At 38.9% G+C, this 17,436-nt stretch overlaps 1 protein-coding gene across 11 annotated transcripts in view; it reads left to right on the plus strand.

The window, feature by feature from the left end:
• PLCB1 (phospholipase C beta 1) overlaps nt 1-17,436 on the plus strand; it is a 376,029-nt gene that overhangs the window by 201,623 nt on the left and 156,970 nt on the right. For all 11 annotated transcript variants that reach the window (XM_027455554.3, XM_027455555.3, XM_027455561.3 and 8 more), the window contains one exon: nt 12,556-12,696. In XM_027455554.3, the coding sequence (XP_027311355.1) occupies nt 12,556-12,696 (141 nt within the window). The remainder of the gene's footprint in view (nt 1-12,555; nt 12,697-17,436) is intronic.

Raw genomic sequence — 17,436 nt, forward strand, 5'->3', positions numbered from 1 at the left:
TCCACCGCTGGCATCCCCCACAAACTGTGCAAGGAGGGGGCCTCAGGTGTTGTCGGTGCCATTTTCTATTGCAAGATGTACTGCTAACCTAAGGCAATGTGAAGATGGCTTTTCAAGGCAGCATCCTCAGCTACGTAATCATGAAAAGAAAAAAAAAAAAAAAAAAAAAAAGAAAGGAAAGCCTTAACTCTGTTCCTATTAGAGCAATGAGTTTATATGCTTCATCACTTCAGAGTCTATTTAGCTCTGTAAGTATGAAGAATACATTTATTTCTCTTTCTAAAAATGATTTAATGGAAAAAAAAAAAAAACTTTTGCTGTGCTAACACTCTAAGTGAGGCAAAAGCTGTTGATGGTAATATAAGGAAGATGAAATTTAGTACGCTTTGACTTAACGGAGGTAGGAGGAGAAGGAAATTGAAACACTGAAATGCAATGTTTTATGCCTCTGTTATCACAAGAGATGTCCATGCTTTGTGTTTGTTTCCTTATTTCCTGGTAAAGCAGAACAGAAGGAAGAGGAAGGAACATGAGAAATGCAAAGCGTTAATGCTTTGTACTGTAAAGCAGAAGAGCAGTGTGGTAGAGCTGAATTATGGATGGTGTTGGAGGTTAGGGTGATGCTGCCTTTGCCTGATCCTGCAGCCTGTTGCACAGAGGAAGTGGTGTGCATTTCTGCATAACCAGTTTTAGCAGCATCGGGAATTTAATTGCATCTCATTCACTGATGGTCTGATCCAAACCCTTTAAATCCTTTCAGCTTTAGACTAAACCCTGGCATCATAAATCTTCCTACAGTTGCTGCTTTCTCGGCTGATCTTCCTGTCTCCCGTTCCTTGCTGGCAGTTGATCATTGTTGAAATTGGCTTTGCACTGCAAATACAACTGTTTCCTACCTTAGCTGGAAAGACACAAAAGTGTTTCAGAAATGCTGGGGTCTTCCAGAGCAAAGGCTACATCTTAAATGACTTCGTGTATTTAAATGCCATGTTAAACTGTCTACAAATGAGCTTTCACAGTGCTCCAACATTACAGCTCACTGGTTTGTCATCTCAAAAGGTCTGTCTGCCTCTCGCTAATCCTTTCTGCGGGAAAATACTTTGCACAGTTTGATTTATCTGAGAAGTGTAAATGAAAAAAAAAAAAAGAACAAAATCAACCTCCTGCATACGGGCCGGGCCACTTTTAAAATACCTGAAAATGACAAAATCTACCACCACTGAAATACTTCAGCAAAGCTGTTACATTCTTTCGTGAAGATGGTGCCCGTAGGTAAGATACATCTTTACATGAACTGTATTTTAAAACCCATAGCGTCAAATAATATTTTAGGGAAGTGGCATAGAGGATATTCTCATTTTTTGCAGAATATTCCTCTCCCAGTTTTGTACATTGTAACTATTTGTTTTCCCAAGGATGTGTTGGAAAGGATCCAACTGGATAAAGTGTACCCTAAGTGCCGTAGTCTTGTGTGCATGAAGTATTTTTAATTCCCTTTTCAAAAAGCATTGGACTTCATGACCTTTCAGAAATATTTTTGTCAAACCCTGGAGTGCATAGTTTTGCTCAGTCAAATAGTCCGCTGGGGATCCGCAGGAAATTTGACAAAGCGTGGACCACAAAACCTGTCCTGGACTTTCCACAGCATTTTTTGTCCTCTGTGCACTCTTTTGGACTGCAGCCTGATTGTGACGTCCATTTGCTCCACTTTCCACAGCTAAAAGGTGATTTTTAGAATTAACTAACTGCTTGAGTGGTTTATACACACAGGGATATGTTTTATTTTCCACTGCTTTGAAGGCTGTTTTATCCTTTCGGTGGGAAAGCCTTTTATCTAAATGAAACAGCCTTAAATTGTTGGATGTAGTTCATTAAATTCTTGGATAACTAGAAGTCTCTCTGGCACTTAGCAAGCGATATTAGGAAGAAAAGTGCTGATCCCCCTTCTAAATGTAAGGAATTTAATTCTTTGCAAACTGGCATGATGTGAACAAGGCACGTTTAAAAGTAATTAATAGCTGTTAAACTGTCTGTGCCAATTTTTTAGTCTTTCCCAACTACTGTAAATTCAGGGTAGCATCTTTGAGGTGAGGAGAGTTGTTAGGGATGTAAGTTAAAGCAGAATTTCAGTTATCTCATAATTTCAGTGCATCGTCTGGTATTTGTGCTTAGATACGGATTTTCAAAGTTTTCACAGTAGTTTTGAAGGTGGTAAATATCCTTTGGCTCCTTGAACTTTCATGAAGTGATGTTTAATTATTTCTGCTCTGGGAAAGAATAATCAGTGAATATCAAAGATGCAACTGTAATTTTTAACTGAAGAACTGTTCACTGAGTATTATCTGCTTTTTTAAGATGAATAAACATTGCCCCTACTGGTTTTTCTCTGAACCGTAAGAAAAACTAATAGAAATGGAGCAACTTGAAGTTTGGCATTATTTCTGATGCTGTTTTAAATAGTTGTCTTACTTAATGCTCCATGTCTGTGTAGGCAGAGACATGTGTTTATGCGCAAATTTCGGTTCAGTTCTATAACATATGCAAATAATTCAGATGCACAAAGTTGTTCACTGCACCAAAGTGTCTGCAGCTGGATTTTTATTCTTGTAGACTTCGTGAGATACAGTCCATTTTCTTTTGGGGCCATTTTCCATCATCCTCATTCTTCTGAATATTTCCATCATCCTGATATTCTCATACTGTTTGGCTGCTCACAAGCATGTAGTACTCAGGATTTCCATCAGGACTGTTCTCCAGGTCGATGTCTGATACACATCTTAGTCTGATCTTAAATTGATCCATCCACACTGTTTTATATCCCTTTTGTTGATTACTTCTCAATGCCATATAGAACAAAATATACTGCTTAAAATAATGTCCATGACATCCCTGCAGACTTCTTTCTGCAGTAGCTCACCAAAGACATTAGGCTTGGGATATTCTTTTCTCAGCAATGATTGAACATATTTCCTGTACTTTCGCAGGAAGTAAAATTAATTTAACATGCAACCACCCAAATCCAGATTCTGTATTTATTGTTTTCTCTGTCTCTCCTTGATACATGCACCCAAAAAACACATCTGTAGTTCTTAGTCATACTTTTAGTAGACTCCACTGTTTTTTTTTCAGTAGTCATATTGTCTTTTAAGAAAACAGGAATCTGTTTCTACTCTTTTTTTGTTAACGATTTATATAATAAGTTAAAATCTATTTACAAAAATTGCCCTCTCTGGAGTAAAATGAAGCAGACCAACTTTTAAAAAAGTCTTAATTTCTGTTTTGATTGTAGATTACTACAGATACTTTGCCATCTGAAGCATAGGCCTCTGCTGTATGAATTGCTTTTCAGCTGATGCTATGGTAGTAGTTAGGATTTCAGAGTCCAGGCATCATTGAGGTAATGAGTGCTCCCTGGCCTTTGTGGTACCCTGGCTCAGGTGCCTGCTGGGTTGGATGGTGACCGTAAGCAGGAGCAGCCCTACTGAGATCTCCAGGAAATGGGATTATCCATGCTAATTTTGCACCGGTTTTCAAATTACAAGGGTCTGTGAATGCTTCTTTGCTTCTGAATTATTGTTACTGGTACATAATAAAATAAATGAAGGTTTTGTGACAAATGGCAGGGCAAGAGAACTTGTCTGTGGCAGTCAGTAGTGAAATAGGTGTGCCTGTGTGAGTCCCTTGTAAGCTCACTGTCTGATTTGCAAAAGCTGAGCATCTGGTATTATCCAAGATGGAAAAAATTATGATCGGAGCTCTAGCAGGAGCAGTTTGTGCTTTTATTCCTGCAAGTCTCAATGCCATTCCCTATGGTTTCACCAGGGCAGAATCTGTTGCTGCATCATTGAATTTGTTTGCTATACTTCTAATGAGTTTCCTAGAATTAAATGGCAGGGGGGTTGGAACTAGGTGATCTTTAAGGTGCCTTCCAACCCAAGCCATTCCATGATTCTATGAAATATTTAAGGATAATGCGAATAGTGGATGTTCACAGCAATTAAAAAAAATCAGGTAAATTGAAACCTTTACTGGTATACATCCCATATGACTTGGTAATTTAAAAAAAATATATATAGCAACTATTATAAGCTAGAGTTCTCTCACTGACAGTAGCAAAATATCTCACAAGCAGGTAAGATGGAACAAAATAATGCTGGCACGGCTGAGCAGGATATCCCATTCTTTTTTATTTGATGCACGTAACAGCAATGTTGCAATAACAAGCAGCTCCTTAGTCGGATGTTTTCAATTACACCTTTCTGTATTTCATCTGTTATTTTTACACAGGTTGAGTAGTTGGTGCATTCAGCACTACAGACCGGCTGGATATACATGCTTCCACCAGCTAAAAAATACATTAAAATGCAAGCTCCAGCCCTTATGGAGCACTCAAAAAAGCATAGTGGGCATTCATGCAGTTCCTCTCATTCAGCTGGTTCCAAGTAATTTAGAGTTTTGCAAATGCTGTATAAATATATAGCTGATTGTAGCTCTACCTCTGCAGCAACCCTATTAAAATAACTCTTCACAGTGATTCAGAATTGGAAGAACAATGCCTTATGAGATTTAGAGATAAATCAAAATTAATCTGTTGTTCCAACTATTTTTGCTCTTGCGTGCTATGTGAGCTGCTGTAGAAATCATTTGATTTTAAGACTTTTTATAATTCCAATAGTCTAGTATAGACCCAAGAAAATGAATTAACAGAAGGAACACGAAGATGAGAGAAGATTTCTTTTCTCAGCTCTCTTCATCTCTTCCTTTAAAACTATACTGAAGAAAACCTCAAAGTACTGTGAGAAGGGAAAAACACTGAAAAGAAAGTGCTTCGAGGTCATTTTTAAAATAATGAACCGTCTGCAGCTAATAGAAATGGATAAAAATGTTAGTGAGTTAGAAAACATCTAAAGGAAGATTGTGCATGGTAGTGCCTTTCTTCTAGGTGTTTTAGTTTTTTTAAGTTGTCATTTAAACTAAGATGTACACTGAGATATAAAGTACTTTCATGTTAATCACAACCACATCAAAAAGGATTGAAACATACCACACACAGTCCAGTTGTACTAAGCTAGTTTGTAGTATTCACATTTGATTTTTTTTTCTGCCCAATTTAAAACTGGCATATTGTGAAACTAAAACTCCGAGAAAAATGGGCATCGGAAAGGAGAACCAAACACGTCTGCAGGCCAAGTATTTGTGTGATGTTCTGCCATGAAAACACGAGCGCACCAGGAAAGCTGGGAGTTACTCTAGGAGTATTCCACCTATTAACTAGACAGATGGCCAACTTAAGACCAGTTTAGATTGTTTAGAGTAATTTTTTTTAAGAAACATCCGTTGAACACACTGACAAAATTTACACGAGAATGACAATCTGAAGCAAGGGCTTGTGTGTTTAAACAAAACATTGGCGTTATTTCTGTGCAGAGCTGGCTATGGAGGTATCATGCAATATTTGGAATACATTCTGGAGCCCTAGAAATGCAAAATAATTTCAGATAAGAAGTGATTGCAGATACTGTGGTAATTTATTGATCTGGTACACATTTGCAGAATGAATGAAGACTTCTTTTTAACAAAAACAAAAAACAAAAACACACAACAGTACACTTCCTTATTTGTACTGGACTAAAGATATTTCTAGTTTAATGATAATGAATGTGCTAAAAATGACTTGATCTCATGAATGAGTATATTTAAATACCAAACTTCTCGTTGAATTCTGTGTGATGAAAGAAAACAGAGTTTAGAGAACACTGTTTTGAGTATCTTTGATGTAGTAATTGGAGTATATTCATTTCACATGATTGTCATTAAAGAAGACAGACAAAATCCTTTCATCAAGTTTTGTAGGTGTGATTCCCACGTATGGACATCCTGTCTAGTCAGTGAAAGGCATTGCTGAAAGATAAACTATCGATAGTTTTGACTTTGGTCTTAACAAAGGAAGGAGAAAGAAGAAACATAACGTTTCTTTGAAAGATGAGTCTGTCAATCCTCTTGTATGAAAGTTTTCAGTCCCGTACTGTTGCTAGGGGATGTGTGACAGGAAGGGTATCTGAACCAGATTTGAAATCTGTGTTGGGATTGGTAATGGTAAATTTAATTTAATTGGCAAGACTACTTTATTCCCGAGGGTCATACCGTTGCACCATGGCAGTTCAGAGCTTCCTAAGAGGCAGCACAGAGGTCTGGTTCCTTAGGATGGAGAGGTTTGGTGTGTGTGCCCTCCAAAAGGTAGACGTTTCCTTAAACTACTCACACCTTTGTCTCGTGTCCTCAGGAGGGAGAGAAAAAGGCTGCCAAGTGGGTATCTCAGTCCTTGCTGAGGCGGGGGGGGGAAGTAACTGCCTGGGGAGGTGTTTTGTGTGCTGGCAAGGCTGCTGAAGTCCTTAGTTAGCCATACGGTAAGTGGTCTGCTCTGCAGAGACACTCACTATTTCTTACTGTGCCTGTGCTACAGCTGCTCACCTGGTGCTTAAAGTGTTAAGATCTGGTATTTGGGAATCTGGGTCAAATATACAAACTGCATATGCTATATATATATATGTATATACATTTTTGTTGATAAACGCTCTGTGATAAGGCATTCCTGAGGATAAGACTTGGCTCTATTTGAAGGAAGCGTGTGGGAGTTTTGCCTTGGACAGAGTCACAATGTAAGGTCTCATTTTAACAAGATTTTTTGTTTAATTTAAGCATAAATTTGAATATTTCTTGGAAAACTCTTTGCATATGTAGCTATCTAATTAAGCTTCCTTTCCCCCCATCTTCCCCTCCCCTGGGATACATAAAGAGCTAGAAAAAATAAAATTCAGTTTTGAATGCTTGGAAATCTTACTGGAGTAACATGAAAGTCATTGCAAATCTTGTTTCAAACCTTTTCCACTCTTGAAGTTATCAGGGTACAAATAAAACAATTTGGGATTGTGAAAAGCTTTAGAGTCTAAGAAATATAGTAATATAGAGCATATAGTATAGTTTACAAATATTACAACCCTGATTTACCAACAGAAACTTTTGTTTTGTTACATACAGTGCTTCAGAGTAAGGATGATGCTATATTTTTAGTGCCAGAACCAGAAACTGTTTGGAAATCACAAGTCAGATTGACAGAAGTCATGCAAATAGCTGACTTACACTGAGTCTATATATAGGGTTTGGTGGGTGGTGTTTCTAGGCATCTATTTTTTTGAAGGCTTTGGGATCCCTCTCAGAGCTTCAGTAGGACTCAAGTATTTATTGACATCTTAAAGATGATGTTTTAATGCATGAGATGCAGAAGAAAATTATTTTGGTTGATAGCTGTTTGTGGGCAGGGAATGTATGACATTTTGCATGGACAGGACTGTGCTGCGTAGATGATGTTGTACATACTGTATGTGTAATTTAGTCTATATGCAGTATAGACAACTGAGTCTTGATCTGTGCCTACCATACAAAAAAAAATAGTGCCAAGGCAGTTCTTGTAAGTGGGAAATGGGACAGCAAATAATACTGTTACTGCTGTTCGACTCGGGTCGTGGCAGAAATGCCATGTGGTATTTTTTTATAATCACTCATTTAGATTGAAGAACCCTATTTTACAATGCGAGCAAACACCAGAAAAATACAAAAATTCCTGCAGTACTTGAATTGCACAATTGTTCAGCAACCCAGAAGTTCTGGCTGAGTCTTCTGATAGCCATCCAGTTTGGCCATCTCATCGTCTGTAACTGTTAAGCCCTGAGGAAGGTCTTTAGCACCCGACAGGTCCTGTCGCTGCTTAATGTCCTTCTGAGATCGGCCAGCTGCTCCCAGAAATGCTGCTACTGCTCTGAGAAGGATGAGGAGCACAAGGTGTTGCACTGCATCCGAGGTGAGGCTTTGGCTGACCCGCTGCCCCTTGGAGGGATCGGGTCAGTGCTTGGGAGTCGTTAAATGCAGACACCTGTTTTCTGTCCCGTGACAGCAGACAAACAGAATGCAAAATCCTTTAGGTTTGTAGAGGGTGGGAGATAGCTGGATAGCGTGCGTGGGTTGTCAGGGGGAAGCTGGGTCGCAGCTGCTTCCTACGAGAAGTGGCTGTGAATCCTTGCGAGGGGAGCTGCAGCAGCAGAGCGCCCAGTCTGGTGCTTGCAAAGCCCCTGCATGGGGCTGCCATGCCCCAGCAGCCTGGCTCCTGCTGTGATTCTGTGTCTCAAAAGAAATCTTGTGAAATGTTTCGTACATAGGTTATAAGGGCTAGGATCTGTAAAAACTGTACGACAGCATTTTACATGTATGTATGGTAATGTACTTAAAAAAAAAAAAAGGCAGCACATTTTATTTTCTCAGACAGATGGTGTGTTGCAACTTTCCCTGAAACAAGTTGAAAGAGATGGTGATCCTATTAAAAGATGTGCAGCATTTGCTATATGTGCAGAGCACGCAGTAATTGGAATTTAAGCATTAAGCTACATTTTAATAACACCAGCCACAGCTGAAAACAGTCTTTGCAGAGGTTGTCATTAATGTGTCATTGTCATTAAACTCCTTAAGTTTACGTTATTTTTATGATTTCCACTGAAAGAAAATAAAACAGGAGAAAGTTTTGGAAGTCTGATTGAAATCTATTTTTATCTGTCTGTACACAGGATTCTGGCTTCTAACAAATCACCTGTATTCAGTCTTCGCTCATAAATCTGATAGAAATTCCATAAGCCTCTCTTTCATATTTCTGGCTAATTTTTCTTTTTCTCCCTCTTTCTCTCTCAGGTTGTTTTAAGGTAATTTTTCTTTGGATGGGTTTTTCAAGACAGCAGAATGAGATAGGGAGGGTTGTTTTTTTGTTTGTGGGTTGCTTTTTGTTTGTTTGTTTTGTTTTTGCTTTTTTGGGGGTTGTTTTAAGCCAAAGGAGCAGGTAGTCCTCTGCCCACCTCTTGTCTCAGTTTGGGGTGGGTAAGCTGATTTTTAATGGATTCTAAAGCTCTTTGTGCTGCCAGTGCTATCCTTGTCACCTCCTCTATACTCCCTGCTAACAGCTGACATCTCCCGCTGGGAATGCCAGTCCTTTAACCACTGCGGTGTCACCACACAAGCGCTGACTTTCCTGGCCTGGCTTCAGGGCCAGTCTTCAGGCAGCCGTGGTCCTTGAGCTGGAGTTCATGATGGACTTCAGCTGCAGGGAAGAAGCAAGCTGGCACTGAGAGCTTTTGAGTTAAAGAGGCAAAAGACAATGCTCTGCAGCACAATGATTTGATGTTTTTTGGCAAACAGAAGTTGTATGTGGGCACTGTCAGTAGTCTGCTGCTGCTGAGCATCCCATGAATGATAGGGCTTCAGTAGCTCAGGTGTTTAAAGAGTAACTATAATCAATATTTAATAGGCATCGCTCTTCTGAATGTCTCTGAGAGAGCTCAAAATGTTCATAATGAGACCCCAGCTTAGCAAAAAATTACTCTGAAAACCAGTCTGCCTGCTCATGAGCCAGTATATTAAATGCAGCTGCAAAGAGCAGCAGACTTTGTCTCATTCCTCAAAATGGAATTATCAAAACCAAAATAATCCAATTTATATAAAAGAAGCTAAATTTAGTCTTGCTGCCTTTTTTTTTTCTCTCTCTTCTTTTTTTTTTTTTTTCTCCCATGTGCTTTCCTACTAGCCCAGGATCTTCATCTCTGCAGGAAAACCTGCTGACATTTTTAAAAAGGGCTTTGGTTCATAGAGCTTTGATAGTCTTCAAGATGTTGATAAAGGTTATTTTGCTCATCTCTGATTTTGCTTGTTAACTACAAGCATTTGTAGTTAACTGAGGTAATAAGGGAGCAGAACTGTTCACGAGGGATGTGAAGAGCTGCCAGAGTACTTTGGTACCTAAAGCTTACATCTGAAGCTCTCAAAGACTGAATAATGTGACCCAGATCATCACTTAAGGACTAAGCTGTCACTGACAAGCGGAGATGCTGCTGGTACCCTTCAAAGGCAAATACAGCCATGGCAGGGGTCAAAAAGGACCAGAATTCTGTTAGTATGAAGGTTATTCCCTTTCAGTGAATCCATATGTATAGGTAATATCTATTTTAAGTCTATGGAGCATATTGCATGTTATGCTGAGGTGCTTCAGGATGCACAGTGGATGCCCTTTATTAATAGGTGCTGCATGGTAGCCAGATAATGCATTGCTATAAGGGATTGTGTGCTTCAAACTTTGTAGAGAAGTCCTAAATGGAATAGAAGAATACTCATCACAACTATCCAACCCAAGAAGAATGTTCTGTCGGATTTCTTGCCTTTAAAACCTGGAGACAAATCGTGTGATTTGGAAGGCCAGCTTCATACTTGTATCGCCTGATTGGCCACTTACTGTGCACTTCTAAAACCCTCACTGAGCCAGTCCCAAATATCTTCTTTTTGATGATTTTGCTTCGAAAAATAAATCATCCCATTTCAAATATATTTCTTTTTTATTCTGTGATGCATGACTAATGCATATCTTAGACTAACTAGAGGATGATCCATCATAGATGCATCTTATAGTTGACTATAAATATGAAGGGAAAAGGTTATCTTCTTTCTTCTTTTGTTGTTGCAATTGCAGTTCATCACCAGCAGTGAAGCTGAGCAATAGATTCAGCCAGCGAAAGGGAGAAAGGAATGACAAATATGTGAAGGAGAATAAAACCAGGTAGACAATCCTCTTTCAGATCAGAAAGAATGAAGCTCTTCCCAGCCAGCCACTTTAGTAGAAGCATTTATCAGTCTGATTTGGGGTTGAAAAAACAGCTTAAGGAGATGAGCTCTCATCTTCCAGAGAAATTAAAGAGTGCTTTATAACATTCAGCTACAACATTCAGAAAGCAACCCAGCTAGTAATACACCATCACTAACTTAGTATCTTCAGGGCATTTCTCCATCTTTTCTCCTAGATGCAAATTAACACAATTTCTTTATCTGTCTTCAAATCCCCATCACCGGAACACAACTACTACTTTTATATCCCTCTTCTGCTTTTCTCTTATGTGAAAGCCTGTCATTAACTTGTTTACCCATGAAATCTTTTTCTCAGAGCACAATCGTATTCCATCCTTACAGAACCCTCAGATACTCAAATAGGATTATACTATCTCTTTTCCTGCAACACTTGCCATCGTACCCTGTATTTAAAGAAGCTCAGTGGCCTGTATTTAAAGAAGCTCAGTGGTGGTGTTTGTTTGTTGTTTTTTTTTTAATGGACAGCCTAGAAACTTCTTTCCAGTTAATATACCATTCTTCTCCCAAACCTTGTGAAATACTCAGTGAACGTATGCATAACGCCATTGCCTTGTTTAGACTGAGGCCTTGTGGATATACAATTTCCTGTGAGAATCATGAGAAATGGTCCTTCTTATCATCTTAATCTTATCATCTGGTTCCACAAAATTTAATTTGTGTTAGTTGAGATTCCAATCGTTATTCAGAAGTTCCTAAATATTAAGAAGTATCATAAATAGCAAACGTAAATGCAGACTGCAGAGGGGAAAAGGTTCATGGAAATGAAGTGCAACCTGCAGTATATATTTATTACTGTTTTGAAATCATTTGATCTCTACACAGAATCTGGTTTTGGATTAGTGAAAAAATTGAGTGTAATCCCATGGTGATCCAATTTGCTGGCTATTTTTTAATATTTATACCAGACTGAAAAATCTTGCCATATAGGAAACCTGAGCTTTCAATTTATACTGGCCCTATTAAAGGATTGACTTCAGTCGTGCAGGGCTGCTTTTCATCTGCCTTTGCCTTTATAAATCGTATCTTGAGGCCAAGCACCAAGCAGTTTTCTTAGCTTGAAAAACACTGAGTGCATTGCCTGGAAATGCTGCAGCCTAATCCGTTAGAAACTTGTAAACTACAAAATAACCAGAAATAAGTTCTCACATGCTTAAGCTTGTAAAGTTGAAGTTTGGGTTTTTACTAGCTACAAAAGCTCAGTGAATTTATCTGTCCCTCACAGGAATGTTATGTAGTCATTTTTATATTGGATATGCACCTGAAAAAAAGACTGAAAATTAAAAATAATTGGAAGAGATCTCGTGATTTAAATAACACATGGCATTTTGGATCTGAAGAAGATGGAGGGCATCAGAAAAAATTACACTGTTCATTTCTTAATAGTTAAGGCAACTAATTCCAGGCAGTCTTCTTATTTTGTTATGAAAAACTGAGTTCTCCTCTATTGAGCTTTATCTAAAATCAAATGAAATTATAGAGAATCTTTCTGCTGAGGCTGGTAGCCTTTGGACAGAATGTGTAAATTCAACAAGCAAAACAGTTTGTGTGCTTAAGAGATAAAAGAGGTGAAAAAGAGAATGGTGCTGATATTAACTGGACAGCTTTTCATCTGAACTGTCCTAATACGGGCCTTGGAGGCTTTGAATGGTTTACAGAAGTGATTCTTTTAATTATTTTAATTAATAATTTTAACAATTTTAATGAAGAATTAACCAGACCAGAATCTCTAATGATCATGTTTAAAATGCTGAAAATAGCACAAGTTTTCAAAACTGAAGTATTTGCAGAAGACTTTTAACGATTTTGCAATATGGTTTCTTGCAGGATCCAAAACTGCGTGAACTACTGGATACTGGGAACCTAGGAGGTCGACTGGAAAATCGAATGATAACCGTCGTCTATGGTCCAGACCTGGTCAATATATCGTACCTGAACTTGGTGGCATTTCAAGAGGATATAGCAAAGGTAATACACATTCATCTGTGTTGCATAAAATTAATGTTTTTGAAGTATTCCTCTGAGATACGGATGCATGAGGTAAAAGTTGAGATTACTATGAAATGAACCTCAATTCTGCTATAGAGCTGTGCTGTTCAGTATGAAAGGAGAAACATGCAATCATTATTTTCTGGGAATATATTCAGTAAATTTTATGTCACAGATGTGCATGTTCATCTTCAGAACATTGCTTGTTATTGTCTTTGTAAAGCCCAAATAAGCTCTGTGAAAATAATCATATCCACAAATTTTTATTGCACTATAAGAAATATATTGTGAATCGCTGAACACATACTGATATCTTTCAGTAGTTATCACCACCCTTTTATGCTTGTTCTAAGTGTGTGTGCAAATTATGGACAATATCCAAGTGTAAACGGTTGACTTCTTCCGGCTGACCTGTGTCAGAGCAGTGGAATCTACAGGCCTAACTTACATACTCATGTATGCGAGCAAGCAGACACCTAATATAACATACACATGCCACTTTCTGTTGGTCTTCAACAGTTAATTTTAAGCTTGCATTTTACCTTGTTGATAACCCCTGAAAAGAATTGTGATGTAAATGTCATTACCTTAGCAAAGTACTTTTTCCATGCAGGTAGGCAGTACTTTCATGTCTGTCCAATAAGCCACAGTAAGCACAGTTCTGTGTAACAAGCATGTTGCAGTTGATACTAGTACATAGTTTTCTTATTCTCCTTCTTTCACCTTCTATACAACCCAACCGTGTTTAATGAAGTGCAAGCTCTTTATCTGTCCCAAATTGGCATTCAAGGGCAGCTCATCTTTCCACTTCCATTCAAGTAGGTAGACTCTGGTAGCCTCCAACAAACTATGCACAAAACACAAATCCATACAGCCTGCATCCTTGAGTCCATTACATTGCCCTAAAAAGATAATTTCTTCATAGAGTGTTGCTATTTGACAACAGTAAAGTTGTTGTCTCATAGGCACCGGAAAATGGCAGACCAGGTGAAAAAGGACGTAGGATGGAAGCCTTAACCTCAGTGGGTTTATTTTTGTTTGCCAGGTTTCTGCTTCTGCTAATTTTCATTAGCCAACTAGTATATCTGGTGGAAACACAACTCTCTTCCTTTGATATGAAAACAGAGGCAAACTGAGTTTGTGGTGATCCGTGGACTGCTGTGGGAAGTGCTGTCCCCACACTTGAGATCACAGAGCTGTATTCTACAGGTGTGCTTAAGAAAGCTAGCACTGCAAAAGCGAAGGCAATTGAAACAACTCTTAAGGAAAAAAACTAAGCATATGGTTGAAAATGAAAAGGTATGCTAAAGCTATAACAGCAAAAATTGTTAGCCCTTGCCAAGGAAGAGGGAAAATCACCTAAATCAGAAACCTATCTCCTTTTTTGCTTTCCTGTCTAGCCAGCAATCACTGAACCATAATCTATTTGCTGAAACAGTTCAGAAATTGGTATCTTAGGGCCATTTTCTCTTTGATAATGGAACCTTAAAATACTGTAGATAAAATCATGCTTTAGAGAAGCTTTGCTGTTCTAAATCCTGAGTTACTCAGATCTTTGTTACAAAGAATCTGAGTTTTCCTTGTTATTTGTAAGCGTGGCAACTAAATTCATACTTTATCAGTCAGACATTGTTGCCTGGGGGTGGGATTTTCAAGCACTGCACATTAGATTTGCTTACTTTGAAATTTCACTAAATACCCTGATTTATTTTTTTCCTATTGTAACCGAGTTTGATGACTATTGAAGGCATCTAAAAATTCTTCCATGTTTAGCATGTTTTGGGACTTTCTGTGAGCCAGACCATAGAATTTGGTCCTCGTTGTCCCCAGGACCCATGCAGTGATTCAGAGGTCATTATAAATAAGCACATCAGGCAAAAATAATCTCTTCAGGGAGCTCTGAGAAGGCGTGTAAATATAAAATGTTTTCAACGTCACACATGCAAATTTTGACCCTACCTCTCGCTGACATTAAGGGAAAACAAGTGCCAATGAAAAACTCCCCTTCCCTTCCCTTTTCAGTTCACGAACATTTTTCTGATTAACCCTTCATTTTTGATGCCTTGTTTTTCAAGCTGTGGGACGTGTATCAATCAGTCCTCCCTTGAAGGAGAGAGGCAAAGTAAACTGTAAAGGTTTTAGTAAGGCAGTTAAAATAATTCAGTAATGAGACTTTCTTCCTTTGCAGAAGCCTTACTACTCAAACTGTGTTCATCCCATCCACTGTCCAAGCTGTGGGAAAATTATGAGGATATGATCCGTGGGCTATTGAACTTGCTTTCAGTGAACTAAATAAAGAGCTAAAAATTACAACGTAGTTGTTTTATTTGCATTCCTCCAGGAGAAAGTAACTAACATTTAAAGTACATTACGGATGAGCTGACGGGCACTGACCAGCTGGTTTGCTCAAAGAAAGCAGCTTGATATTCATGAGGTAACGGTCTGAAAGGCTCATTACTAGACACATCTAATGATGAAGAGAAGTAGCAATGCTACACTGCTTGCTTATTTTCAGCCTGGTGTGCCTGTGCCTGTCTTGGGACAGGGTTTATGAGCATCTACAAACAAGCCAGGATAAAGAAAGAATTCTCTTCTCAAACCTTTGCTGAGCAGATGTTCTTTTTCCCTGTCTCCATTGCCAACGTGAAGGAGTCTGACCTGTGAACCTTTGTGTCTCCTCTATGGTATTTCATTCTTTTGCCAAATCCAGTAACTTCAAAAGTGCACTTCCTGTTTTTTCCCCATCTCTTTTCCTGTCACTCTCTTTCCTGTCTCTCATACCAACTCTGTACATATCACACTAGAACATCCTGGCCATAGAGGTCCGTATCCAGAGCCCAAGGAATTTTATTTCTCTTTGGCTTGATGAGCATTTATTCAGATCTGTTGCTAAGAAGTATGAATTCCTCTGTAAATAGAATGGTATAGTCAAAGATGGGTCACAGGTTGTTTGTAGTATGCTTTTCAGCATACTCATTTTTATTTTTTTTTATCTCCTTATGCATATTTAAGAGCTTAATTAGTAAAATGTTAAAATAAGATAAATTCATGACCATTTGATTTTTTTTTTAATTACATTCTTACTGATGCTGGAAGTGTAGGATTTCAGTAGCTTGCTTTGTTAACTTCCCACCAAAGACAAGCATGTAAGGAACATTGTCTTCTCACATAGTCAGTTCTGATTAGAAGGAAGTGTTGCCACAAATGCATGCTGTCTTTTCTTATGAACAAGTCTGATCGCTCCCATTGAGATAAATGCCTTAAGGTATGTACCCTGATGCATGTAATGGAGGAGAGAAATGAGTTCACTGAGCAACAGATCTCAAAATGAACTGCTGCTTACACGTTGCCCACCAAAGCGTAGAGTGGCTAAATGATTTGTTAGTGAAGTTCTCAGGAACGATATAAATATGAATTAGTGTAACAGGATGTAGCCAAAAGGAGCGCAGGTTCATGAAGCTCTTATCGTGATGGATGTGACTTGCTTGGAATTGAATGTGTCGGAAGGCTGGCTTCTTCCGCTACCAAAAGGGATCAGTCTGCAAACAGTTTGTTGGCACCGGCACAGTCCTATTTCAGAATACACCGATTTATATTTTCCTTTTGTGTTGCATCTGTACAGGAGTCTGCTGCTACTGCGGTGATTCAGAGGCTGTTATAACCTTTCCGCAGTAGGCTGTTTTCTTTTTACACATAACAGCTTTCTACCCCGCGGAGCGTTCTCACCAAGTGCTGCCTTCTGGAATCGCTGCTGCTGGTGAAGGAAGCTGCACAGTGCATTATGCATGGAGTTGGAGGGCAGGCTTCGCTCTATACCATGCAGCAAAACCAAGGAAACGGAACCATTTGGTAGCTAAAGCGGCGAGACGCATCTTGGCTCACAGCTTGGTGCAAGCCCATCAAAGTCAGTCAAAAGCATCTCCTTTATTTCTTTGGATCTATGCTCAGGGCTGTTGTTTCCCCTCCTGCTGAGGGTTCAGACCGGCGACTGGGAAGATGACGTGATCCTTGGCATGTTTTCTGATCTTGGCTTTTCGGCTGCTGCTTTGTGATGGCTGGAATGAAGACCCTACAAATGCGAGAGACAATGAGCAAATACTGCTTTTTACTTGGTGACTTGGCACCTGTATCGTTAGAAATGGCTCAGCCTGTCAGTAGCCCTTAGAATATTTGGCAAGGGCGCTGCGATTGCTTGAAGAGCCAGGAAAAGCTAGAAAAGGAACATGGCAAGACTGTTGAGATAAATAACGGTCGTGACAGGCAGATAATAACTGTGAGTTCCCCTTAAATTCCTGTGAACAAGTGCTTGGACAAAGGGAAGGAAGAGCTGGGGGGTGGGATACTCCTTAAGTGCCATCGATCTATTTTCTATAAAATACTCAGTTTTAAGCCAAGCAGAATCAGTGAGATCAAAACAAAGTCTATAAAGATTTGTGAAAAGCCAACCTATGTTAAATTTCTGAATAATATTTTATGTTGCCATTAATCTTTGCAGCCGTTAGTGTCACAGGGAGAAGTTTTAACTGCTATTATTAGTGCCCAAACAAAGAAGTGTTTACAAGATGAGCCTATTTTGAGCCTGGAAAAATGAGTTGCCAAGAAGAAAAAAGGATTCTGCACTTAATACGCTTTCTGTTCCAAGAGTCACAGAAGAGCAGTCATGCTGCTAAAGAAGCCGTCTCTTTTCTTGTTCTTTCTCACACCCCTGTGTTTTGTTGT

Source organism: Anas platyrhynchos, chromosome 3 (assembly GCF_047663525.1).
Source record: "Anas platyrhynchos isolate ZD024472 breed Pekin duck chromosome 3, IASCAAS_PekinDuck_T2T, whole genome shotgun sequence".
Classification (NCBI taxonomy): Eukaryota; Metazoa; Chordata; class Aves; order Anseriformes; family Anatidae; genus Anas; species Anas platyrhynchos.